At 42.5% G+C, this 27270-nt stretch overlaps 2 protein-coding genes across 2 annotated transcripts; one reads left to right on the top strand and one right to left on the bottom strand.

The window, feature by feature from the left end:
- Positions 1-327: 327 nt before the first annotated feature.
- On the bottom strand, positions 328-8151 carry LOC135549775 (glycoprotein-N-acetylgalactosamine 3-beta-galactosyltransferase 1-like). The gene is made up of 4 exons (XM_064980062.1): positions 8043-8151; positions 7570-7762; positions 4360-5024; positions 328-2455 (listed from the first exon to the last, which is right to left on the bottom strand). The coding sequence occupies exons 2-4, from the start codon at positions 7736-7738 to the stop codon at positions 2279-2281; spliced, it is 1011 nt and encodes a 336-aa protein (XP_064836134.1). The 5' UTR covers positions 7739-7762; positions 8043-8151; the 3' UTR covers positions 328-2278.
- Positions 8152-8717: 566 nt separating this feature from the next.
- sdhaf3 (succinate dehydrogenase complex assembly factor 3) lies at positions 8718-22623 on the top strand. Its single transcript, XM_064980063.1, has 2 exons — positions 8718-9280; positions 21646-22623. Exons 1-2 carry the CDS (start codon positions 9104-9106, stop codon positions 21844-21846), a joined length of 378 nt encoding a protein of 125 aa, XP_064836135.1. The 5' UTR covers positions 8718-9103; the 3' UTR covers positions 21847-22623.
- The last annotated feature ends 4647 nt before the right edge of the window (positions 22624-27270 follow it).

A 27270-nucleotide genomic window follows, 5' to 3' on the forward strand; every position in this document is an offset into this window, starting at 1 on the left:
AGAGTGGTAAATAAGAAAGACCCGCTGTACGCAGAATTCCAGGCTGAGATGATTGCTATCACCTCTGGCCCAGATGAGGAGCACGTGTACCTGATCGACGACTTCATGACGCTGCCCAGTATGTGGTTCTAGATCAAGTTCAAGACTCTAGATCAAGTTCAAGACTAGATGCTAGACTGCCTAGTATATGGTTATAGTTGAGTTCTATTTACACTGACACTCATAGCAGTCAATACAACATGGAATCCATGCAAATAACATAGGCCTATCTAAATACATTGATAAAATAACTACCAGAACTCAGGATAAGACCCAGATGCAGACAGCTAGAATCACAGATGTTTATTGACCCAAACAGGGGGCAGGCAAAAGACAGGTCGAGGGCAGGCAGAGGTTCGTAATCAGGTCAGAGTCAGGCAGGTACAGAACGGCAGGCAGGCTGTCAGGGCAGGCAGAATGGTCAGAACCGGGGAAACTAGTTAACAGAAACTTGAGAAAACAGGAAGACGGGAAAACATGCTGGCAAGACCTGACGAGACAAGACAAACTGGAAACAGACAGAGAACACAGGTATAAATACACAGGGGATAATGGGGAAGATGGGCAAGACCTAGAGGGGGGTGGAGACAAGCACAAAGACAGGTGAAACCAATCAGAGTGTGGCAAGAACAGACAAGGGACCTATTCTAACAACACAAATGAAGAGCCCCTTAAGGGGTTTGTGACGTCTTGATTTCTGTAGATCGGCATGGAACAGGGCCAAAATTGCTTTGACAATAACTCGATGATGTTAAAAACCTTTATATAACCCTTTGGTTTATGAAGTCTGTGAGAGAGCAGCGATTATTTAAAATGTAAGTATTTGAGTTGAAACATTATGAAAATGCATTGCATGTAAAGCAGTCACCATAGTTACAGTATTGTAAACTCTTTAAACGCTATAGATAATGTCATCACATCCCAACTATTCTCACTGCGTGGCCTGTTGTTTTCCCAAATGTTACATTTGGGAAAAAGTTACATTTTGACAATCCCTGGATGACTATTTAATCATTTGATAGCTTGAAATTAGCTTGAGGTTGATGACAGTCTATGTTAAACTGTGTATCTTGGCACAGCCCTGGAGAGTACGCTGCTGTATATCTTATCTGTACATGGATTTCTTCACACATTCCATACACCCACTTTAAATCTTTTGTCTATGGTAGGCTCAGATCTGTTTCCTTGTTCAGATTACATCATAATGTCACAAAACCAGTTCTCGCAAGTAACAGACAGTTGTGCTTTGTTTGAAGAGAGTTGGGCCGTGTGCAAAGCCTGCACATTTCCCAATGTTGATGTCAGAGGGATGCACTGAGGACATGGGCTCCTATCTATCTATGGCTGCATCCCAACTCTCCCAAGGATGTGGAGTGTGTAAGTGCATACTTTGGGATAAGGGTGGAGAATCGGGACACAGCCTCTCTATCCGTTACAGTTTGACCAAAGATCAGGTGAACGACAACACTGCTACACTGATGCTCCAGAGAGGACCTGTATACTCTATTTCTCTATTGTGTTCTTTATGTAGTCTGTGAACTACCCCCTGTACTGTACAAATATTCAACCTCTTTATTTTTTTTATATTTTCACACACCCCTGTTTTTACTCATTGTGTTGCTTCAAATAATGGTCCATTAAAAGACACCTTAACTTCCAAACCAAAAACACTGAACAGATTCTCACAGGTCAGGAGTCTCATGACATAAAATGATCTGTTGTGTACTGAACTTAGTCAAAATGTAATCTTTAGCTAACAATCTGAATTGAAAATTTCACTAGACCTCCAGAAATCTGGAGAACACATTAAGTACATACTTCTATTTGAATTTTAACAAAATATCATGTTATCCTTTGTTTTACTGTAAGTTGTAAAAAATATACACTTGACTGAAAAATATATATATTTTTACATTTTACCTTTACAAAATGAAAAAAGGAAATGTTGAAACTATCAACAGAAAGAACTCAACTTAGTACAACTGTCTCCCCCTGTCACAAAAAAACTATATTACTCTATTGTTCATGTATTTGTTGTCTATTCAAACAAACAATGTATGGCTTCAAAATATGTTTAAAACTACCATATCAGTGAATTTGAGAGTGGTTCCATTTCCTCAGTCTCATTGCTCAGCTTACCAAAGAAAGTGGCAATGTCAGGCTGTTGTTTCGGCATTTAAACATGACACAGTAATAAGTTCTTTCTTCAGTGCAGTAGTCTGTCTGTGATATCTCTGTGTTAAGCAGAGACAGGTGTGGTGGTGTTACTCTCCATTTCAGCTGCTACAGCATCAGGGTTGTACCTGTACTTGTATCCATAGGGCCGTAGATGATAGGTGAAGTATTCCAGTGTGTACATCTCTACAGGGTAGATGTAGTGAAATGATACGATGTGATCTGAACAACATTCTGGGCCCTGGGGGAAAGAAGAACGACAATCTGACTAAGTATATTAATAGTCGTTTATGTCAGGGGTTCTTCAACGTTTTCAGCCTGGGACCCAAATGAGAAATTCTGTGTTTTCCTGGGACCCAAGCATAGAAAAATATGCAACTATATATACATATCAGTACATTTCATTGCACTTATGCCTAAAACAAATGCAATATAGACAAAAACAAATAACAATGAAATTAAATATCCATATAAATATATATTCATGTTAATTTTCCCCCATTAAAAACACTCTTACATATCTTTCTAGGTTGGAACTGTTGCTGTTAAAATACAATAAATCATTTTCATTCTGAACTGGAATAAACGGATTGATCACATCACACAGATGTAGACCAGAACACACAGCAGTCCTAATGATCATGTCTATTCTGGGCTCTGTTTTTGAGTGTAACACTTAGGTCATGCTTAGCCTTGAAACTGTTTCTGTACTTGTTTTTTTAAGTATGTCAGAGTTGAGGACCTTGACTCGCATAGGTATGTGGTGCCAAACTGGACCAGAACATCTACTGCTTTATCAGTCAGGCAGGAGACCGCTTCCTGCTGTAGATGAGCAACCCAGAACTGTGTGAGTGTGTTTGCCTTAAAAAAACAAACATCTTGCTTCAATCAGTTTATTCCAGTTAAGAATAACAATTATTATTGTATTTTAACAGCAACAGTTCCAATCTAGACAAGTTTTTAACTATTTCTACAGTAAGATATACAGTAGGCCTGATCATGTTTCATCTTCATCTGTACTGTTACTGGGATGCGCTATCAGTAGCTAGATTGCTTTGGCGAATGTTAGCTATTTGCTGTGTACAAGGCCATGGGATCGTATGAAAGAAAAACTCACATCTACTACTATAAGAGTTAGTACTCCCTTATTTCTGCTTATCATCACCTGTTATGAAATGACTGCAATGCCTTGCTAGCTTACTTTTTCACTGTCGATGCACTGTTTCCTGAAGCATTCTGTCCTGTTCTGAAAGAACTCCCTGGGTTTACCATCATGCTGTGGATGTTTGGTCAGGACGTGTCGTTTTATTAATTTGTTCGTCATGAGAGACTCATTACTAAGCACTTCCACACGCAAAACACATTGTGGGCGCTCCTCGTTATAAGTTTGTATGAAAGAGAGAGATACTCATCGCTGTATATGTGTTTCATGACAATTGAGCTCAGTCAGAACTTGTGGCTTGCATCAGTCCATTTGATAACAGCGGTTAGTGATTTGGAAGGACAAGTCCATGGCTAACAGCGCTGCCTGAACCACAGCGCTGCATCGGGTGGGTCGCGGAGTGATCTTCAAGAAAACTGCAGAAAAAAGATCCGGTAAACCGGGAAGCACACGGGCATCTCCCTTTCACACTCGCACAGCTGCCAAACTGAGCAGGGACCGCTGCAAAGCAGAGAGCGCAGATGCACTTGGCCTAATCAATAATTATACATTTACACTGACACGTCGCGACCATACTTTAAGAAAGGCTGGTTTAGGTAGTATACCAAATGCTGTATTAAGCCTGTATAAAACATTATACAAGTGTTTATATAAGGCCCTGCGATAGACTTGAACATCATGCTGCCTCACGCTACAGTAACAAAATATAGGCTCTTGTCTTATGAGCCTTTCCGGCTCGCACAAACCTTGGCTACTTACTTATAATAAGTACAAACCATGAGTAAATATTTACTGTAGCTACTCAATCATAAAACACTTTGAATGCCAAACCCAAAGCATCTATGACACCTCTCAATATACATTACACATGATTGAGGGAGCATCACACCCACACACAGAGCTTGAAATATAATTTAATAGAATGGTATGTATGATTATACTTAATGTAAGTGTCCACTTCATTAGGGTTAGGCTATGCTTACCTCTCTTGGTTTGTAGTGTTCGTATAAGAGATACCAGGGCAGTTTTCTGGGTGGCTCTTTGATCAGGTACATGTCTGGTGGGTAGGGATGAAACGTCTGCCTTCCCTTCACATCTCTGGAGTCCCCCGGCTCCACACCCATAGTCTCCATACACTTCCCTAGAGCCATGTCTTCAATGGTGGAGAAGTGGGAACATTTCCCAGTGTCGAATCCCTTGATGAACCTTCTGACGGCTTCTTTACTGAGGACATAGCCAGCTCCACCACTCATGTAACCCTGCTGGACGAACGGGCGGAACCTTCTCCCAAAGTATACAGGCTTCTCCGGGTCCTGTTTAGACAATGTGTGTCGGAGGTTCTCGATGACCACGAACGTGTCATCGTCAGCTTTGAGGACCCAGTCGTAGTCGTTGCGGTGGTGTTGGTAGATGTACTGGAAGGCTCTGATGGTCTTCCAGTAGAGCTGGTCTCGTCCCTCAGTTACGTTGAGCCCCACCGTGGGGAATTCTGTCTCCACTGAGCTCATGTAGAGGATTTTGTTGCATCGTTTGCCCCAGGTGGCCCGGATGTGTTTGGTTCTGGACTCCAGGTTCTTAGGCCCAGTCATGATCCAACATAGTAGTCGTACATTTTGGGACAGGTTGGCTGCAACACTCCTGTCCTCATCTGAAAGAGTTCATTTAAAAATAATGAATAAAAAGTGTGGTCAATTAGCACAGGGTGTCCCAAACTCGGTGCGTGCTTAGACACCTCCTGTACACCCTGTTCGCCCACTTCTGCGTGGCCGCGCACAATTTCAACACCATCATTAAGTTTGTTGACGACACGACGGTGGTAGGCCGGATCACCAACGACGATGAGCGAGCCTACAGGGAAGAGGTCAGAGACCTAGCAGTGTGGTGCCAGGACAACAACCTCTCCCTCAACATCAGCAAGACAAAGGAGCTGATCGTGGACTACAGGAAACAGAGGACTAAGCCTGCACCCATCCACATTGACAGGGCTGTAGTGGAGCAGGTTGAGAGCTTCAAATTCCTCTATGTCCACATCACTAAGGAATTATCATGGTTCACACACACCAACACAGTCATGAAGAGGGCATGACAACACCTCTTCCCCCTCAGGAGGCTAAAAAGATTTAGCATGGGCTGTCAGAACAGTACAGTACCAATGCACAAAGTCTGTGAGCAACAGGACCCTGAACAGCTTCTACCCCCGTAAGACTGCTAAATAGTTAGTCTGGGTAGCTATTGGTTAACTCCTTAACTATATGCATTGACTCTTTTTGCAACTCTTTTGACCCATCACATACGCTGCTGTTGTCATGAACATGATGGGAGACAGAGAGCTGGTTTCAAGCGCAGGGCACAGCAGGTGTTTATTTGTAAAGGACCACAGGAGGAGGCAGGTAGGTGGGCCCAGAGAAAGGTAGAAGGTCATACACAGGGGGTCCGAAAAGGCAACAGTACAGGCAGGGAAAAGGCTAGTAATGTCATCTGGGAGATCAGGCAATAGGTTGATTACAGGAAATCTGAGGCTTAGGTAAGGCAGGGAATAGGCAAAAGGCATTTTTAGTGAGGCAGGCCAAAACTATCATACATGGGAGGATTAAATTACAGTAAAACCAGCACTCCAACTAGAAGTGTGTCAGAAAACAAGCAATACCTCTCAATGATGGGGTGCAAAGAACTGAACTAAATAGTGTGTGATAATGACATACAAGTGTGTGAACAGGTGATTAGAATTCGGGTGATTGGGATCTGGAGAGTGAGCTGCGTTCAGGGGATCTACGTGTCTATTATCTATCTTGTTGACTAGTCACTTTATCCTTACCTATATGTATATTCTGTACAATGACAATCTACATGATTCTGTGCTTTCAACTTTGTGGCAACAGTTTGGGAAAGGCCCTTTCCTGTTTCAGCATGACATTGCCCCTGTGAACAAAGCGAGGTCCATACAGAAATTATTTGTCCAGATCGGTGTGGAAGAACTTGACTGGCCTGCACAGAGCCCTGACCTCAACTCCTTCTAATGCCTATGGGATAAATTGGAACGCAGACTGTGAACCAGTTGTAATCGCCCAATATCAGTGCCCGACCTCACTAATTCTCTTGTGGCTTAATGGAAGCAAGTCTCCACAGCAATATTCCAACATTTAGCGGTTTCCTTCTTCTCTGGCAGCTGAGTTAGGAAGGACGCTTGTACCTTTGTAGTGACTGGGTGTATTGATACACAATCCAATGTGTGATTAATAACTTCTCGATGCTCAAAGGGATATTCAATGTCAGATTTTAGTTTAGGTGGGGTTTCCTTCTTTGATAGGCATTGGAAAACCTCCCTGGCCTTTGTGGTTGAATCTATGTTTGAACTTCACTGCTCAACTGAGGTACCAAAAATCATGTTAAAAACATTGCACACAGAGTGAGTCCATGAATTTATTTTGTGACTTCTTAAGCACATTTCAACTTTTCAAAGCATTTCAGCTATTCATTTTTTATACATTTGCAATAATGTCTAAAAACCTAATTCCAATTTGACATTATGGGGTATTGTGTGTAGGGCAGTGACACAAAATCTCAATTTAATCCATTTTAAATCAGGCTGTAACACAACAAAATGTGGAAAAGGTCAAGGGGTGTGAATACTTTCTGAAGGCACTGTCACGCCCTGGACTAAGACTTTGTTAAAGTGGGGTCCACGTCCCGCGCTGGAGCTGCCACCGTGGACAGACGCCCACCCGGGGGCACGCCGCATTTTGGTCCGACTCTCCTTTGCCTACAGAAAACCGTGACAGGCACTGTATTTGAATCAGCTGTGTAGTGATAGGGCACCAACGTTTTTTTGTTGGGGGGCCAGGACCGAGTTTGGGAAACTGTACTTTATCCAAAGTATTTGGTTGTCATTGAAACAACTGCATTTGGCCTATGCAGGAATCAAACCCTGAACAGTGGTGTTCCCAGCACTGTGCTCAAATCCACTGGCCTCTTGGAACCAGAATTATTTCAGGAATCACAGATATTAGAAGATTCTCTCACACACAAAAAAAAGCTTTCTACTTAGACCTTACATCGTCATAGCAAGTGGAGAAAACCTCAAAACGCATTTGTTTACATTACATTCGTTTTTGATGAATAACATTTTACTACAATATTGGGATTAAGAAAGCCACAAATAAAAGGCAGTGAATGGATATTCAGAAGTCAATTACCTGAGTGTATGTGTCTTGGAACCCTTTTGTCATTATGAACTCCACTGGAGTTGCCCAGTGAGAAAACAGCTGGTTTTGCAGTGCTGGTGTCTGAGTAAACAACGTATTGAATAGACAGAAATCCTATACACAGCCCAGACACAAAGGGTACCAGTGAAAGAGTGATCATAATTCCCCTCTTTCAGACCAAACCCTGTGAGTGATACAAAAAAATAAGTGAGTTAGGGCAGGTGAACAAACACTTGTTACTTCCAACCTGTCAAAAATCATTTGCAAATATCCTATATACAGTATACAACTGACGTTGATTGTGCTATCATGTTCAAGATCATGCATTTAAAATAAAGGATTGTAATAATGACTCTCAAGTTACTGTTACTTTTAAAGTCACAATAACACATTTTGCAACATTTTGATATTCAAATATTTTGGTATTATCGTTGGTCATTTTTACTGGAAGAAAACGGGCTTACCTGATCACACAAAAATGTTTAAAACAAATATTCTCCTCTGATTGTGGATAACGCATAGAAGCATGGATTGGCAAGAGTAAGAGCACATAGCGGTGGGAGTGAGTTTTATAGGCAGGTGAACTCCTGGTTTATCAGGTACCTCCTATACTCATGCATGGAATGTTACCAAGCAGTTTGTCTTAATTTTGCCATGTCTGATACATCTGATGATGAGACTGTGAGTATGTATGTACACTAGTAGGCTATAATTGACACATTTTCAGTCTGTGCATGGTCATATCCACTGATACAAATGGAATCCGTATTTGTTGTTTAAATTCAGATATTGATCGAACGGTATACGGATCGTGCTTTCATACATTTACCTGCAATTACTTTTTTTTTCTCTTTATCTTTGGGGGAGGGAACTCAAATAAAAATGTCACTTTGTAACAGTTCTATAACATGTTCATAACCACTCTTTATAATACTTGTCTCAGGTTACGATGGACATTGAGAATCCCCTGACTGATTTGTTTTTTGTCGTTTAGACTACTGCTTAGTGCTGCAATGCATATATCATTTGGTTCACGTCATTTCCAATAACTGGAACATGAAATTAACCTGAATAACTTTACGTCCTACAAATTCACCGCTAGGGGGCACTATAGGAAAACAGTCATCTTGATGTTTTCCGATCCAAGTCAGTGAATGGTCAAGAAAATTCTACTTCCGGGATAAACAAGGGCACGCTGTTTTGTTGAATAACTGTCCTTGTTTTAATGTGACTCAGTTAACAAAACTGCACATCTACAGAGGTATTTGCTCTTATCTGAATGTGTCATGCGACATTTTTTCACGAAAGGACTTGTGAACGGAACGTTTAGTTTGAAACCTGAAAGTTGTGAGTTCGAGCCAGCAGTCACAGATTCGTACAGCTTGTTTAGTTAACATTCACCTGTCATACAATCAGCCACCAAATTGTCTTTGAGGGAAAGTCAAGTAGCTAACCGTCATACATAGTTGGCTAGCGATCTTACTAGATTTATTTGTTTTTGCGTGTTTCTCTTGCCAACAACTTCATGGCGAATCCTTCCCATGTATCAAGAGTTTTCTCTTTGTACAAGAGGATTCTACTGTTGCACCGGTTCCTGCCCATTGATTTGAGAGCGCTGGGAGACCAGTATGTCAAAGATGAATTCAGAAGGAACAAAACGGCGGCGCCCGAGGAGGTCACTGTCTTCATGAGGGAATGGGGGGTAAGTTGGCAACACTACAGAACTGCTTGTCATTGCATGTGCACGGTCAATACATATACATGTGTAGCTAATAAATGAAATTGATACGCACGTACTTATACTTATGGTCATGCTAGTTATTGCCTTGAATAGAGGATATTTGAAGGGACAGGAGATTTAACAAACATCGTTGGTCACTTTGTTCTAGAAGAACATGTGCCGTTTAATCCCTCGCCGCACGATGGCGGTGTTTACCTTAATTCCAGAGCCTAGACAATATCTCTGCATCTCTGATTCAAGATTTTAGCACAGCACACAATGAACATATGTTATCAATCATCAGTATTATAGTACATGCAGCGTATTTATTAAGCCCACGAAGCCATCAAGCCCACGTCAATCTTTGGGTTCAACCCATTTATCTGGTTGTTATATCCATGACCGTTTTAATTTTAAGCCATTCAGATGTTTTATTTTTAGGTTATTGACAGCTGTGTAAGTACCCACTAGTGACCACTTTCAAAGCTGTAAAAAAACGTTGCTGTTGAGGGGACCCCCAGATAAACACATTTTTCAGATATGTTTTGTATCTTCTCAGATCATACTTTATGTACAATTAAAATATTATATGCACATGTCATGGGCATTAATGACTATTTCTTACCAATTGAAAATATTTTTCATGCTAGTTATTGAGCCTGTATGTCACAGTCACACAATAGGAGCATCATTTGGTTAACTTCTACAAGATAATAGATTTCAGGCATTCACAGCTTACATTTTGAAATGCATTTAGTCTTATTTTACTGTTAAATGAACCTTTTATTGTTATACATAGATACCATTTTTGTCAGTTTGTAATTTTTCTCAGGTGAGCTTAAAGCAGTGGTCACCAACCTTTTCTGAGTCAAAATGCAAGCCGAGATCTACCGCTCACATGTATTGTTGTTCAAACCATTTAAAAACATTATACTGATGGTCAGTCACAGGGTCCACCTCGCAACGTCCCTCCGCTCTCCCTTTCCTCCACTGACACTGTCTTCCAGCTGATGGTGAAACTCGAGTCGCCTCATGCACAAATTCATGATACACTTTCCTACTCCTTCATTACAGTTGGTTGTAGCAGGAGTGGAAGTAGGAAGAATGCACATTTTATGGCTTATAAAAGTGATGAATAAAAAGTGTTGACAGTGCTGAGTAAGAACTAGCGTTGCATAATATTGTAGTCTATAGCAGCGGTCCCAAACCACCGGGCCACGGACATTCGCTACCGGGCCGCACGGAAAGGATAAATATACATATTTTTCTTTATTTTTGGGGGGTAAAATAATAATTCTATACAATTATAGGCTATTTGTGCAGTAATCACATTGAACTTGGTGCAGTCTGTTGGTCCCTTTCTCACCACTCTAATATCTCTGTCAGGGCCACAACAGTTTACAGACTTTGAACTTGAGTAATGCGTGTGCAGCGAGTTCATCACGGTCTACGTGAGCTGTGTTGCACGCCAACTTTATACTATGTTAGCTGACATGAATAAAATAAATAATAATAATAAAATGTTTTTGCCGTGGTCCATGCTCAATCAGGCACAATGCACCCCCAAATATTTTATTCACTTAGTTGAGACAATGTTCAGTTGTCCCTTAAGGGTGGAAGGTTGCCGTAGTAATAGTGAAACCGACATGTCTCTAAATGAGACTGAATCTCTGTTATTCGCTAGCACATGCAGCAAACTCAAACTAACATTGAAAATAACTTGGTGTGTGAACAAAAGGATGTAAATAGCCAAGAAGCACGAGGACAAAGTCACACTACCAGACTTTCGGCTAAATTAGACAAACTTCTGTGTGGTGGGCTTAATTTTTAAAACCTTTCAGCACTTCACTTAGATCTACAGTGCAAGCAGAGCATAGAAATAGAATGAATAGAATGGGAATCCCCATTCAAGTCAATGGTGTCATAATGGGTGCCCGATTCGTATCATATGTTATGAATCCAAAACAGATAAGCCTTATTTACGTAATTATTTAGACCCTTTGCTATGAGACTCGAACCCTGTGCATCCTGTTTCCACTGATCATCCTTGTGATCTTTTTACAACTTGATGGGAATCCAGCTGTGGTAAATTCAAATGATTGGACATGATTTGGAAAGGCACACACCTGTCTATATAAGATCCCACAGTTGACAGTGCATGTGCAAGCAAAAACCAAGCCATGAGGTTGAAGGAATTGTCAGAGAGCTCCGAGACAGGACTGTGTCGGGGCACAGATTTGGGCAAGAGTACCAAAAAATGTTTGCAGTATTAAAGATCCCCAATAACGCAGTGTCATCCTCCATTCTTAAATTGAAGAAGTTTGGAACCACCAAGACTCTTCCGCGAGCTGGCTGCCCGGCCAAACTGAGCAATCGGGGGAGAAGGGCCTTGGTCAGGGAGGTGACCAAGAACCCGATGGTCACTCTGACAGAGATCCAGAGTTCCTCTGTGGAGATGGGAGAACCTTCCAGAAGGACAACCATCTCTGCAGCACTCCACCAATCAGGCCTTTACGATAGAGTGGCCAGATGGAAGCCACTCCTCAGTAAAAGGCACAAGATGGCCCTCTTGGAGTTTGCAAAAAGGTACATAAAGCCTCTCAGACCATGAGAAACCAGAGTCTCTGGTCCGCTGAAACCAAGATTGAACTCTTTGGCCTGAATGCCAAGCGTCACATCTTGCGGGAACCTGGCACCATCCCTACAGTAAAACATGGTGGTGGCAGCATCATGCTGTGTGGATGTTTTTCAGCGGCATGGACTGGGAGACTAGTCAGGATTGAGGGAAAGATGAACGGAGCAATGTACAGAGAGATCCTTGATGAAAACCTGCTCCAGAGCACTCAAGACCTCAGACTTGGGTGAAGGTTCACCTTCCAACAGTATAACAACCCTAAGCACACAGCCAAGACAACGTAGGAGTGGCTTTGGAAACAAGTCTCAATGTCCTTGAGTGGCCCAGCTATAGAGCCTGGACTTGAACCCAATTGAACATCTCTGGAAAGACCTGAAAATAGCTGTGCAGTGACGCTCCCCATCCAACATGACAGAGCTTGAGAAGAATGGGAGAATCTCCCCAAATACAGGTGTGCCAAGCTTATAGCCAAAGGTGCTTCAACAAAGTACTGAGTTAAAGGGTCTGGATACTGATTTAAATGTGATCTTTAAGTTCATCTTTAATGAAGAATTTGTAAACAGTTCTAAAATCTATTTTTGCTTTGTTATTATGGGGTATTGTGATGCTATTATGGGGTATTGTGATGTCATTATGGGGTATTGTGATGTCATTATGGGGTATTGTGATTTCATTATGGGGTATTGTGATGTCATTATGGGGTATTGTGATGTTATTATGGGGTATTGCGTGTAGGTTGATGAGGGGAAAGAAAACAATTTAATCCATTTTAGAATGAGGTGGAACTTAACAAATTGTGGAATAAGTCCAGGGTCTGAATACTTTCCGAATGCACTGTACTTTGTTTCCCTCATTTACTCAAGTGTTTCTATTATTTTGGCAGTTATCTTTATGTTGAAAAGTGTGTGGTCATACGCACATCCTTAAAAACATAGTTGCTGGGCTAATAAAGAATACTAGTATAGAACACGAAGGCCTTCACACTGTTAAAGCCCCCAATTCAACGCTTTATTGACAACGTTTCCATCCCAAACAATGCATCACAATACCAGGCAGCCGTTAAGTGTACCGCTGAGTTTACCAGTCATTTTATTTAACCTTTATTTAACTAGGCAAGTCAGTTAAGAACAAATTCTTATTTTCAATGACGGCCTAGGAACAGTGGGTTAACTGGCCTAGGAACAGTGGGTTAACTGGCCTAGGAACAGTGGGTTAACTGGCCTAGGAACAGTGGGTTAACTGGCCTAGGAACAGTGGGTTAACTGGTCTAGGAACAGTGGGTTAACTGGTCTAGGAACAGTGGGTTAACTGGTCTAGGAACAGTGGGTTAACTGGTCTAAGAACAGTGGGTTAACTGGTCTAGGAACAGTGGGTTAACTGGTCTAGGAACAGTGGGTTAACTGGCCTAGGAACAGTGGGTTAACTGGTCTAGGAACAGTGGGTTAACTGGCCTAGGAACAGTGGGTTAACTGGTCTAGGAACAGTGGGTTAACTGGTCTAGGAACAGTGGGTTAACTGGTCTAGGAACAGTGGGTTAACTGGTCTAGGAACAGTGGGTTAACTGGTCTAGGAACAGTGGGTTAACTGGTCTAGGAACAGTGGGTTAACTGGTCTAGGAACAGTGGGTTAACTGGTCTAGGAACAGGGGGTTAACTGGTCTAGGAACAGGGGGTTAACTGGTCTAGGAACAGGGGGTTAACTGGTCTAGGAACAGTGGGTTAACTGGTCTAGGAACAGTGGGTTAACTGGTCTAGGAACAGTGGGTTAACTGGTCTAGGAACAGTGGGTTAACTGGTCTAGGAACAGTGGGTTAACTGGTCTAGGAACAGTGGGTTAACTGGTCTAGGAACAGTGGGTTAACTGGTCTAGGAACAGTGGGTTAACTGGTCTAGGAACAGTGGGCTAACTGGTCTAGGAACAGTGGGTTAACTGCCTTGTTCGGGTGCAGAACAACTTTTTTTTTTTTACCTTGTCAGCTCGGGGATTTGATCTCGCAACTTTTCAGTTACAAGTCTAATTCTCAAACCACTAGGCTACCTGGGTTCCAGGTTCCAAGCCTGTCCTTTCATTCTATTTGGGGTAGCTTAGTAGTTAGAGCGTGGGGCCAGTAACCGAAAGGTTGCTGGATCGAATCCCCGAGCTGACAAGGTAAATCTGTTGTTCTGCCCCTGAACAATACAGTTAACCCGGTAGGCCGTCATTGTAAATAAGAATTTGTTCTTAACTGACTTTCCAAGTTAAATAAAGGTTAAATAAAAAATAAAAACTGTATACATTAAAAAAATATATATTTTTGTGGCGCACATCCCCCCCAGGCACAGCTGCTATGCAAGATGGGAAATGGGATTGGTATTTCATTGTGTGATTACCATGCAGTGAAACAAAATAGCTACGGCAGCCGTTTATTTTGCACATATTTTTTGGTCGCAAATGTCAATGAAATGGTCGCGCTGTAGAGCCCTGATGTAACCAATGCATTCAGATTCAGAATCCTCCTATCTCTCTCTTCCCACTCTCTTTCTCTCTATTCATTCATTAAGGAGTGGGTGAATCACCACTCCCTTCCTCCGTCCTAGCTGCCTCAGAGAAGTGCGGAAGGGCGGCAGGCAGAGCAAAGAACAGACAAGGAGCGAGACCCCTAAATGTGATTACATACACACACACACACACAAACACACACAAACACACTCTCTTAGACACACCCACGCATACATACATACATACATCCATACATACACACACATACACACACACCCTCTTTCTCTCTCTCTCTCTCACACACCACACACACACACACACACACACACACACACACACACACACACACACACACACACACACACACACACACACAGAGAGAGACTCCTAACCAGATTACAAGCACTGAGTGTTCAGTCTGATTCAGTTACATAGGACCTGTGGAATAGAGCTCCTCCTAATAAATCGCCCTGTATCAAAACAGACAAGCTCTCACATGAGGGGGAGAGACACTACAGAAGCAGGGACCAGGTCTGCTTAATACAGCCAGTATGTTAGGGACTCGGGAGAGAGTGGAGTGGAGTGGGAATTACCTTTAGAGAGAGAGAAAGTGGAGTGGGAATTACCTTTAGAGAGAGAGAGAGGAGTGGGAATTACCTTTAGAGAGAGAGAGAGGAGTGGGAATTACCTTTAGAGAGAGAGTGGAGTGGGAATTACCTTTAGAGAGAGAGAGAGGAGTGGGAATTACCTTTAGAGAGAGAGTGGAGTGGGAATTACCTTTAGAGAGAGAGAGAGAGAGTGGAGTGGGAATTACCTTTAGAGAGAGAGAGAGAGTGGAGTGGGAATTACCTTTAGAGAGAGAGAGAGAGAGTGGAGTGGGAATTACCTTTAGAGAGAGAGAGTGGAGTGGGAATTACCTTTAGATAGAGAGAGTGGAGTGGGAATTACCTTTAGATAGAGAGAGTGGAGTGGGAATTACCTTTAGATAGAGAGAGTGGAGTGGGAATTACCTTTAGAGAGAGTGGAGTGGGAATTACCTTTAGAGAGAGAGAAAGATTTGCAGCCGACCATACGATTGAGTTGTCGAGATTCAGAGGGAAGTTTTGACCAACCAAAGCAAGTCTGGGGACTACTTTACCCACATTGCTTTGGCGCAAATCCAGTCGTATAGTTTAGACTAAATAGGTTTACAGAAGAGATGCATTAAAAAAGTACACCGATTGTCTGTTGTTCAAAACTTACTCTGAGAAAGTAGATTCGATTTGGATATCAGCTTTATACTGAATTTGTTGTTACCAATGGACAAATAAAGTTGTACTGTAACCTTGAGAAAGTCATTTCTACACGACAGTCAACAGGTTTCCTAAAAACTTTGAATATAAATGTGACATTGAAATGTCTGTCCTGGGTCTGTGCTGGAGCCACTAGTAAAATCATTTTGGGGTTGTCGTGGAGACCCGACTGCTCTCCTCTGTCTCCAAGAAAATATGACCCCTTGGCCAACACTCAAAATAATTCCATTATGTAAAAGACAGGAGAAAGCCTTTTAGACAAATGGCCTGTTATTTCTTAAATTGAACCGCTTCCAGAACCTTCCGATGTCTTTATGAATGGCTCGATGCGAGGTCCTAACATTTGTTCCAACTCCAGACAGGGATTTGTATTCAATTTTTATGAATAAAAACAGAAGTTTGCTCTATATCTCCTTGTTGTTGATTCGTAAATGGTCTTGACACAGATTTAACATGTCTGTCTGGGCTGTGTCCAATGACACACTATGTTGTCTTGGACATGCTTCAGCAGAGGTCACACTAGCTTGATGGACATCATCTGTCCCAGTAGCATAGCAAGGAGGATACCAGGGAAAAGGAATCATTGAAATGGATTTGTTGACTGTTCTGTTACCTGTATTTGTCACTCCACGGTTACAGTGATCAACCTCTTATATTGATCAGATTGTCCTGCACAAATGTGATCACGATGCGGAGTGCTCTCACTGCACTGTATTAGTTAAGTGGTTTGGTCCTCTTTATGCAGTAATGTGTGCTTTGAGAGCTGCAAGAGGGTGCTCTGAAGGGTTGACATTTTAGAAAATAAAAATGGATTCCCGTCCCCCATATCTCTTATAGTCAGTGTCAGCCCTAGACTCTTGCCTGTCCTGATATTGTACAATGTACAGTCGTGGCTAAAGGTTTTGAGAATGACACAAATATTAATTTCTACAAAGTGTCTTTGGATATTTTTGTCAGATATTACTATGGAATACTGAAGTATAATTACAAGCATTTCATAAGTGTCAAAGGCTTTTATTGAAAATTACATGAAGTTGATGCAAAGAGTCAATATTTGCAGTGTTGACCCTTGTTTTTCAAGACCTCTGCAATCTGCCCTGGCATACTGTCAATTAACTGACTGATGGCAGCCCATTCTTGCATAATCAATGCTTGGAGTTTGTTCGAATTTGTGGGGGGTTTTTCGTCCGTTCGCCTCTTGAGGTTTGACCACAAGTTCTCAATGGGATTAAGGTCTGGGGAGTTTCCTGGCCATGGACCCAAAATATCAATGTTTTGTTCCACGAGCCACTTAGTTATCACTTTTGCCTTATGGCAAGGTGCTCCATCATGCTGGAAAAGGCATTGTTCTTCACCAAACTGTTCCTGGATGATTGAGAGAAGCTGCTCTTGGAGGATGTGTTGCTACCATTCTTTATTCATGGCTGTGTTCTTAGGGAAAATTGTGAGTGAGCCCACTCCCTTGGCTGAGAAGCAACCCCACACATGAATAGTCTCAGGACTGTTGGCATGACACAGGACTGATGGTAGCGCTCACCTTGTCTTCTCCGGACAAGGTTTTTTCCGGATGCCCTAAACAATCGGGAAGGGGATTCCTGTGCAGATGCACTCACACCTGCCTGCTGACATTCCTGAGTAAGCTCTGTACTGGTGGTGCCCCGATCCCGCAGCTGAATCAACTTTAGGAGACGGTGCTGGCGCTTGCTGCACTTTCTTGGGCTCCCTGAAGCCTTCTTCACAACAATTGAACCTCTCTCCTTGAAGTTCTTGATGATCCGATAAATGGTTGATTTAGGTGCAATCTTACTGGCAGCAATATCCTTTCTTGTGAAGCCATTTTTGTGCAAAGCAATGATGACGGCATGTGTTTCCTTGTATGCAGCCATGGTTGACAGAGGAAGAACAATGATTCCAAGCACCACCCTCCTTTTGAAGCTTCCAGTCTGTTATTTGAACTCAATCAGCATGACAGAGTGATCTCCAGCCTTGTCCACGTCAACACTCACACCTGTATTAATGAGAGAATCACTGACATGTCAGCTGGTCCTTTTGTGGCAGGGCTGAAATGCAGTGGAAATGTTTTTTGGGGATTCAGTTCATTTGCATGGCAAAGAGGGACTTAATTGCAATTCATCTGATCACTCTTCATAACATTCTGGAGTATATGCAGATTGCCATCATACAAACGGAGGCAGCAAACTTTGTGAAAATTAATATTTGTGTTGTGGCCAAAAGTTTTGAGAATGACTGTAGTGTGACAGACTGGCATGTTGAAGGACATCATTGAGTTACCAAAGTATTTGCTGCTAGCCCTGAACAGTTCTGAACCACACGCCTCTGCAAATACCACTGTATATTGCTTATTTGACTCTACAGTCTCTATGTATGACCTGCGCTCCAGTTTTGACTGGCTGCGTTGCATTTTAGGTGTGGGCTATGACCTCTATTAACCCTTAAAATGACCCCAAATCATCCGCTAGTGACCCCTGTAGTGTCCGTATCAAATCCCATGATACTGCCAGTCCAGGAATTCAGAGATAAGAATCAGAGAATACTCCTTTATAACCAATCAACCTTACGTGGTGCTATTGAATAGATTCGTGTTGTAGAATGGCTTGATTCATGCATGTCATATTTTCCCTAGTGAGGGCGGTAAAGCAGGCCAATGATGTTTCTCTATAGACTCAAGGGATATGGGCTTTCCATATTGATGTGATATATTCATACATGGCCTATCTATTGTGTTTCCTTAATAATTTTCATTAATTCAGCTGAATTGGCTACTGAAAATCCTCTGTAGGCAAGGGTTTGCCAGAGCAGTGGATTCGCTGGAGGGGAATGGAATGGTTAGTTCTTTGATATGTCTAAAGCAGTGGTCCTCTGTGTGTACCTGGCCTATCCACACAGGGTGTTTGGGAAGACATAAGCCGATTGATCATTTGCACATCAGGGGGTACTTTGAGCATGTGATTAGTGGTACAGTAATCAGAAATAGGGCTGTTATGGTGACTGTATTACCGCCACACCGGCAGTCATCAGTCATGCCAGCAGTAAAATTCCTTGTGATCGTTGAGTCTGCTTTCTTGCACTCTGGACATGTATTGGTAGTACCCAACTCGCTAACGATCATCAGTCCCTATTGGCTTGGTACTCAGGGCTCTATTGTCCCTCCATCAAAAGGAATATCACCTGTCACGCAGTGAGAGCATGCTCTTCATACAGGAATATCACCTGTTGAGACAGTGAGAGCATGCTCCTCAAACAGGAATATCACCTGTTGAGACAGTGAGAACATGCTCCTCATACAGGAATATCACCTGTTGAGACAGTGAGAACATGCTCCTCATACAGGAATATCACCTGTTGAGACAGTGAGAACATGCTCCTCAAACAGTGGTAACGTGTGGAGTGAAATAGTGTGTATATTTATTTCTCAGCTGCTCATATTAAGCACATGCTCCGCTATAAAACTGAAGTTGCCTACAAAATGGACTGGTGGGAGAGCGCGCGACCTCCATTCGCTATTAGAAAGATATGCTGATATAGCTGTCTTTTTTCCCCCTGCTCCTGTTCCTACTCATTTAATAATGGGCCATTCTAAATCTAAACAAATTCAACGTATTAGCAAATACAAGATTAAATTGAGAATAATCTGATGGGTGAAATTATGATCGATCACTTGATGAGGACTTTCTCAAGTCATTAATAGTCTCTAGTCGCTTCATGCAGCCCATATATCTTTTGATTTCTAAGACATTCTAAGGTTTGTATCATTCACAACTAAAGTTGCCAAATAACTTTAAATCTAGCATATACGACCTGTTTCAAATGATCACTTTTACACTCAACATAGCCACTTCATATGCACACTCGCTCCGGAATGGGATAAATATCCTTTCTATTTTATTCAGCTAAGTTCAATAATATTCTTCTTATTATGAAATCATATAATATAAAATAATGCCACGGGACTATAAACATATTTTGTCTGCTAACTGAACAAGTCTACAGTCTATGGCACATAGCCAGATAACATACAGTAGACCAACTCATATTCTGTTCTTCTGAAATACATTTTCTTCATATCATAATGTTTCTTTAGACCTGAATAAAATAAATAATGGATATGTTGTGATGGTGTATATTACATTGATTTATTAGACTTTTTAAAATGTAGATGTTCCAAAAGCACACAATCAGTGGCTTGTATGTATGGAGGCCTGGAGATGCTCAACATGTTGTTAATTAACCATCAGTTACCGTGAGAACGGATGTGTTTTGCATGACAGTAACCAGCTGACAAAATGTCATTACCGCCAGAGCCCTAAATAAAATAAATAAAAACACTGTCATGACACATGTATTTATAGTTGCTGTGACAACATGGTGTTATTTTATGGCTGGTTTTGACACCTACATAAGAGTTTAAAACCTACCACACAAGGCAAAACATTCCATTACACCGTAGCCTACTGGTCAGTAGTATGTTTATGTTATATAGCATTTTCAGAAATGGACCATATTAAATGATCATTGTAATTGTGCACACATTGATGTCAGACATGCAGCTACCTCACTGCTCTGCTTCTGATGACTGGGATGAATGCAGGAGCAGATTTCAGGATTAGGACAAAACACCCTCTTTTTGACTGATGACTGACATAAGGCCATGTACGTGATAGGCCTGGGTGGATTATGATTGATGGTCATAACGCTTTATGACACTGTCAAAAAGCACATCTTCTTAGTCCAAGTGAAGTGACACAGGATGGTCATAACGCTTTATGACACTGTCAAAAAGCACATCTTCTTAGACCAAGTAAAGTGACACAGGATGTTCATAACGCTTTATGACACTGTCAAAAAGCACATCTTCTTAGTCCTTGTGAAGTGACACAGGATGGTCATAATGCTTCATGACACTGTCAAAAAGCACATCTTCTTAGTCCAAGTAAAGTGACACAGGATGGTCATAATGCTTCTTGACAGTGTCAAGTGTAAAAACGTGACTTTAAAGAATTCAGTACAACAACAACAAAGAATTTAAGAAACAAACTTTCAAAAGAAAGGAATCTTCTTGACAGGGAAAAACCCCCACATTTGAATAAATGTGGGTTTTGACACTCTTATGTAGGTGTCATAACCAGGCATAAAACGCAATATATGTCACAACAGGTGTAAATATATAGGTGATGACAGTGTTACGACCATATTGTGACAAGTTGTCAGCTGTTATGACATGGTTATGACCGTATTACGACCATATGGTGACAAGTTCTCAGCTGTTATGACATGGTTATGACCGTATTACGACCATATGGTGACAAGTTGTCAGCTGTTATGACATGGTTATGACCGTGTTACGACCATATGGTGACAATGTCAGCTGTTATAACATGGTTATGACCGTGTTACGACCATATGGTGACAATGTCAGCTGTTATGACATGGTTATGACCGTATTACGACCATATGGTGACAAGTTGTCAGCTGTTATGACATGGTTATGACCGTGTTACAACCATATGGTGACAAGTTGTCAGCTGTTATGACATGGTTATGACCGTGTTACGACCATATGGTGACAAGTTGTCAGCTGTTATGACATGGTTATGACTGTGTTACGACCATATGGTGACAATGTCAGCTGTTATGACATGGTTATGACTGTGTCGTAACGTGTTATGACGGTAGGTGTCAAGTGAAGTGTTACCGGAAATGAATTGTCTTAATGATCCTTTATTTCCCTGTCTCTGCTCTAGAACTACCAGGACAGTCAAAATGTTCCTTCCCCGTCTCTGCTCTAGAACTACCAGGACAGTCTAAATGTTCCTTCCCCGTCTCTGCTCTAGAACTACCAGGACGGTCTAAATGTTCCTTTTCTGTCTCTGCTCTAGAACTACCAGGACAGTCTAAATGTTCCTTCTCTGTCTCTGCTCTAGAACTACCGTGACACCTTGCAGACCCAGGTGCTGGAGTCTGCTAGGGACCGTTTGAAGAAGGTGGAGTTTGGAGCAGAGCTGTCGGAGGGGGATCTCAAACTGTTCCAGGACGAGCAGGTGGGACAGCTGTATGAGCTGATGCTGGAGTCCACCAAGCCCAACAGACAGTTCGACATCCAGGAGGAAGGATTGAAGAAGTGAAGGAGTAGACGGGATGCTCCCATACTGACCAGAGAGGGAGGTGGTGCATCTCAATAGTTTAAAGTGTCTCTTTCCTTGTCTCCTCTCCTTCATATACTCCGTTTTTTTCTTCTTCATTGAACCTGTATTTTTACAGGACAGGTTAGTCTCATTTAGTCACTTGTTCAAGCGAGACGTTTCATTTCACACAGTGGACACCCCACAGATATGTCCAATTCATCAGTGCAGATGAAGAAAGGCGACGAGGGAGAAAGACACTTTAGACCAGGGGTCGGCAACAGGCAAGCCGCGGGGAAAAACCATCCCACAAGTGATTTTGTTTTGGCCCGCCAAAGTTTTTAGTGAAAAAAGAGTAGCATCGCCAGCAATTCAGCCCCAAAATTTAATTCAGGACCATTTGTTCCCAAGTTTTCCCAGAAATGTAGAGAGAGACATATGTGATGGTGTCTCAATGTAATCAAGGTATGAAATGATTGTTATTATCTGTTTTGTCTGTATTGTCTGTTTTGAGGCTTGCTTTTGGTCAATTTGCAGTGTGCAAATGACAGAAATTGGCCTGCGGTTGAATCTAGTTGTCCCCCTGCTTTAGACTAGTGCGCTGGAGCCAGGGAGAAGAGTAAGGTATGAGTGACTTAGACTTGACGCAGAATCTGAGGTACTCTGACTGGTACACCTCCGAAGGAACTAACTGCACTCAAGCCCCGAATGAAATGGATGCTTTTAGGAAATGTTGTAATTATATTAAAGTACTGTCTGAAATAAAAATACCACAGCATGCTCAGTATCTGTGTTAATTTCCTTTCTCTATTGTTGTGTTTGTGAGGAAAACGGAGGTTCCTGGAGAGGACCTGAAACTGGCACTACACTGTCACACTCCTGCGTCACGACTAGCACCCTATTCACTAAATAGTGCACTACTTTTGACCAGGGACCATGGGCACTACTTAGGGAATAGGGTGCCACTTTGGACCCTAACGCTGTCAGTAATTAGCTTCATGGGAAGCTTCTTGAAGGAGCGTGAAGCAGTACTCATGTCTCAATATAGAGACGAAACAGAGACGATGGCAATGAGAGAAGATGCATCTTTCCTCCAAAGATGCGAAGTATAAAAAAAAAACGATTGAATCAATAACGCCACCTTTGTTCGGTCCCCCTGCAGAATCTGATCCATTGTAAGGGAATCGTGTTTGTGTCTGTCTTTGTGTCTGAGTTTCATTGTCAGTCATGTGGAAATATGAACATGTCCCCTCGTGTAGCAGCGAACGCTGTGAACCAAGATTAAGGGAGTGAAGGCAATGTGACAGAAGTCGTTGTGCATCAACACGTCATATTGCTCAAAAGCTCACACTTTTTATTCTACAATGAAGAGCAATTTGTATGGCGTTGCACTTCGCAAGTATTTTGGGATAAAGAAATAGACATTGCAGACACAGAATGGCACATGGCAAAATGAATGGGGATTATCAACTAGATGGACAGTGGACAGAGACTGCTTTTACCTAATGGGTCATTTTTTTATTTTATTTAACTAGGCTAACTAAGTCAGTTAAGAACAAATTCTTATTTTCAATGACAGCCTAGGAACAGTGGGTTACCTGCCTTGTTCAGGGGCAGAACGACAGATTTTTACCTTGTCAGTTCGGGGTTTCGATCTTGCAACCTTTCAGTTACTAGTCCAACGCTCTAACCACTAGGCTACCTGTCGCCCCATTCAATTATTGCTTGATCAAATGACAATAGCACCTGAGGCTGTAGTTCCCTCTGGTGTCAGTCTGGGACCTGAGTTCTATTCTTCATATCTAGGAATAGATTCAATGTTTTTTTGTTGCTGAAAGATTCTGTTTCATGATCATATCTACAATATTCCATCCGATGTTCCATTCTGTTTTTCCTTTTGTCTGTTGCTTGGTCAGACGTTTTGGTTTTCACAACCCAGTATGATGTCCTCAATCTTACACTACAGACCAGCGGTCCGTCAATGTGTATAGCTGTACTGTCACACACACACACACACACCTGAAACTGAAAATGTTCCCTCATTGCATCATTTGAGGGTAAATTGGTTAGTTCTTTGCACCTTACGCTCACACAATGGGAGGTAGGTGTCAAAGCCTCTAAGATCACACACCCTGCTCAGGAAACGCACACGATGTTATGCTAGCAGACACAGCATGCTAGCAGAAGTCTGTGGGGTAACACTAGTTAGCATTTGCTCCTGAAACGACCTGTAATTCTCTTCATAATGGACACAGAGACATAAATGTATCCACGAGTTCATCTGACTCTGGGGAAGTAGACACAGGGCCTTTTTGCCAAAACCCTGAAGTATCCCTTTAAAAGCAGCACTCTTTACTTCAGCAAGATTCACACACAGAGGGAGCGGAGATAGATCCATACGGAACTAGTCAGTAGAAGGGCATGTCACCTGGCTCTGAGCGGTTCCGACGAGCCAGAAGAAAAGTGTGTATCCAGGGGATTAGGGGGCGAGAGGAGCGATATAGCGTGTAATCTCTGTCTGTGAACACTGGGAAAGGAGAAAAGGAGTGTTTGGCAACCTTTCAGACGCACTGCTGCTTCCACTGTAGAGAGGGAGGAGACGAGGAGGGGAAAGGATCTTAAACACAAATCAATGGAGGAATATTCCCTTCAGGCACGTCTGCCTCTCTTACTGATCAATGCCAGTCTATGTGGTAATACTGAAATCTTAATGAGACCAATAGATACACAAGCACAAACAAACAAGGATGCTCCGGCATCATGATCACATAGTTTAGAAGCATATGTTGTTCTACACCGTGATTGTTAGGTTCCCCAGTTTCTGTGTTGTGGGTTTGTGTGTGTATTTGAGGAAATGGCTTCCTGGAATCCTAAAGCAGCTGATTGGTCAGCCCCATCGCTGATTAGAGTAATGACTCCTCCCTCTCGTCAGGGGATACAGTTGTCTCTGCAATTACCAACTCCTTCTCCAGCTTGATAAAAGCCAGTGTTCCTGCCCCAGGAGCACTTTTGATGTCCTGTGTTGGTTGTTGGTCAGTGAAAGTTTTGTTGATATGCTTTTGAGGCCGCTCCATCAGAGGTATGTGTATGCCAATAGGATTTAGCGTTTTTGGTTGATTAAATTTTTCACTTAAAGTATTGGTAATTATTCTGTTTAATTTGTTCCCAGGGGGGGGAAAGGGGAACGCACCCTGGGAGTGTTTAGGCAAGAGGCCTATGGGTATACATAACCCGTAGTATTTAATCTGTCTAATCTCTTCCTCTGTTGTCCTTCCCCGCACCTAAGATCACATACTTTTTCACTCCACGGGGAGTTGTAGCAGGGTGTTGCGTTCCCTCCTCCAAGAGGGGTGCCTAACATAATGGGGGCTCATCCGGGATCATTAAACCCACTGGACCCTGCTGCTCTGAGCTCTCTGTGATTGGTGATGGAGGCGTGGTGGTAAGGTTGTGAGTTTAGGTTACGTGTGTTCAGTAGGCTGCTGTGTACAAAATGGCTGCCTCAGCCGTCTGCAGTTGTATTGAAGCGCCCTCTGTTGTTGGGGTTGTGTAAAGTGGACCTTTGCGCCATAACTGACCATTGTGGACTCTCTCATTATGAAATCCCTACAGGCTGAGCCTTTGGTGCTAGTCAGGGAGGGTTTAGTGAGAAAATCCATTTTCTTGTTGAAAGGTGACGGAGGCTTCAGGAGAGGAGACGGGTTGACCTTCCGATGCCAAGTTGGAGGACGGCACGGAGGAAGGGGTTGCTCGTACCCCCTTTGCCCCAATTTGACCTTTTCTCTTCTGCTTTGGGTCGTTCAGACGGGACCGCTAGGCTAAAGGTGAGGCTGGCCCGTTTGGAAATTGAGCAAAAAGATAAAGAGCTCATTAGACAGCTGGAGTTTGAAAGCTAACACCTTTGCTGATATTCGGGAGTTAATGCTGTTGAAGGATTTTAAAAATAACCTCCCTGATAGAATTGGAGTTAATTTAAATGAACAGAAAGTGGCGACATTGGCCCAGGCAGCAGTGTTGGCAGATGATTACGCTCTGACATACACCTGTTTGGTGCACCTCGTTTTGAAGGCCGAACGATTACATCATCAGTGCCTCGTTTTTTTTCCTCCGGTGACCCTAAGACTTCTCACAAAATCTGTGACTGGAGTTGGGAGTTAAAGGGCATCTACAGGGTGGTGGTGGAGGGACGCTGGATCAAACACACACCTGGGTCAAATAGAAGACACTGGCCAAGATTCAAGCCAACACTGTCACACCCTGATCTGTTTCACCTGTCCTTGTGCTTGTCTCCACCCCCCTCCAGGTGTCTCCCATCTTCCCCACTTATCCTCTGGGTATTTATACCTGTGTTTTCTGTCTGTCTGGGCCAGTTTGTCTTGTTTGTCAAGTCAACCAGCGTTTTTGGTCTCAGCTCCTGCGCTTCCCAGTCTTTCTTTTTCTTGGTTTCCTGGTTTTGACCCTTGCCTGTCCTGACTCTGAGCCCGCCTGCCTGACCACTCTGCCTGCCCCTGACCCTGCCTGCCGTCCTGTACCTTTGCCCCATCACTCGGGATTATCGACCCCTGCCTGCCTTGACCTGTCATTTGCCTGCCCCTGATGCCACAATAAACATTGTTACTTCAACACAGTCTGCATTTACCTGTAATGTTATAAACACAGATCAACAACCTGCGTATGGCGATTGTGCATATGGATATCCCCTTTAAGAGTAAATGGCAGTGCACAGATTCTCAGTTAGTTGGAATCCCAGCCACAGGAGAAATACAGTGCCTTGCGAAAGTATTCGGCCCCCTTGAACTTTGCGTCCTTTTGCCACATTTCAGGCTTCAAACATAAAGATATAAAACTGTATTTTTTTGTGAAGAATCAACAACAAGTGGGACACAATCATGAAGTGGAACGACATTTATTGGATATTTCAAACTTTTTTAACAAATCAAAAACTGAAAAATTGGGCGTGCAAAATTATTCAGCCCCTTTACTTTCAGTGCAGCAAACTCTCTCCAGAAGTTCAGTGAGGATCTCTGATTGATCCAATGTTTTCCTAAATGACTAATGATGATAAATACAATCCATCTGTGTGTTATCAAGTCTCCGTATAAATGCACCTGCACTGTGATAGTCTCAGAGGTCCGTTAAAAGCGCAGAGAGCATCATGAAGAACAAGGAACACACCAGGCAGGTCCGAGATACTGTTGTGAAGAAGTTTAAAGCCGGATTTGGATACAAAAAGATTTCCCAAGCTTTAAACATCCCAAGGAGCACTGTGCAAGCGATAATATTGAAATGGAAGGAGTATCAGACCACTGCAAATCTACCAAGACCTGGCCGTCCCTCTAAACTTTCAGCCCATACAAGGAGAAGACTGATCAGAGATGCAGCCAAGAGGCCCATGATCACTCTGGATGAACTGCAGAGATCTACAGC

The sequence above is a fragment of the Oncorhynchus masou genome, chromosome 12, assembly GCF_036934945.1.
Source record: "Oncorhynchus masou masou isolate Uvic2021 chromosome 12, UVic_Omas_1.1, whole genome shotgun sequence".
Classification (NCBI taxonomy): Eukaryota; Metazoa; Chordata; class Actinopteri; order Salmoniformes; family Salmonidae; genus Oncorhynchus; species Oncorhynchus masou.

Excerpts from the sequence above, each read along its gene's own strand:
- sdhaf3 (XM_064980063.1), top strand. The coding sequence starts at position 9,104 with ATGGCGAATCCTTCCCATGTATCAAGAGTTTTCTCTTTGTACAAGAGG. Across the intron at positions 9,281-21,645 it reads TCTTCATGAGGGAATGGGGG|AACTACCGTGACACCTTGCA; the intron begins GTAAGTTGGCAA and ends TCTCTGCTCTAG.
- LOC135549775 (XM_064980062.1), bottom strand. The coding sequence starts at position 7,738 with ATGATCACTCTTTCACTGGTACCCTTTGTGTCTGGGCTGTGTATAGGA. Across the intron at positions 5,025-7,569 it reads TCCAAGACACATACACTCAG|ATGAGGACAGGAGTGTTGCA; the intron begins GTAATTGACTTC and ends GAACTCTTTCAG. Across the intron at positions 2,456-4,359 it reads AACACTACAAACCAAGAGAG|GGCCCAGAATGTTGTTCAGA; the intron begins GTAAGCATAGCC and ends TCTTTCCCCCAG.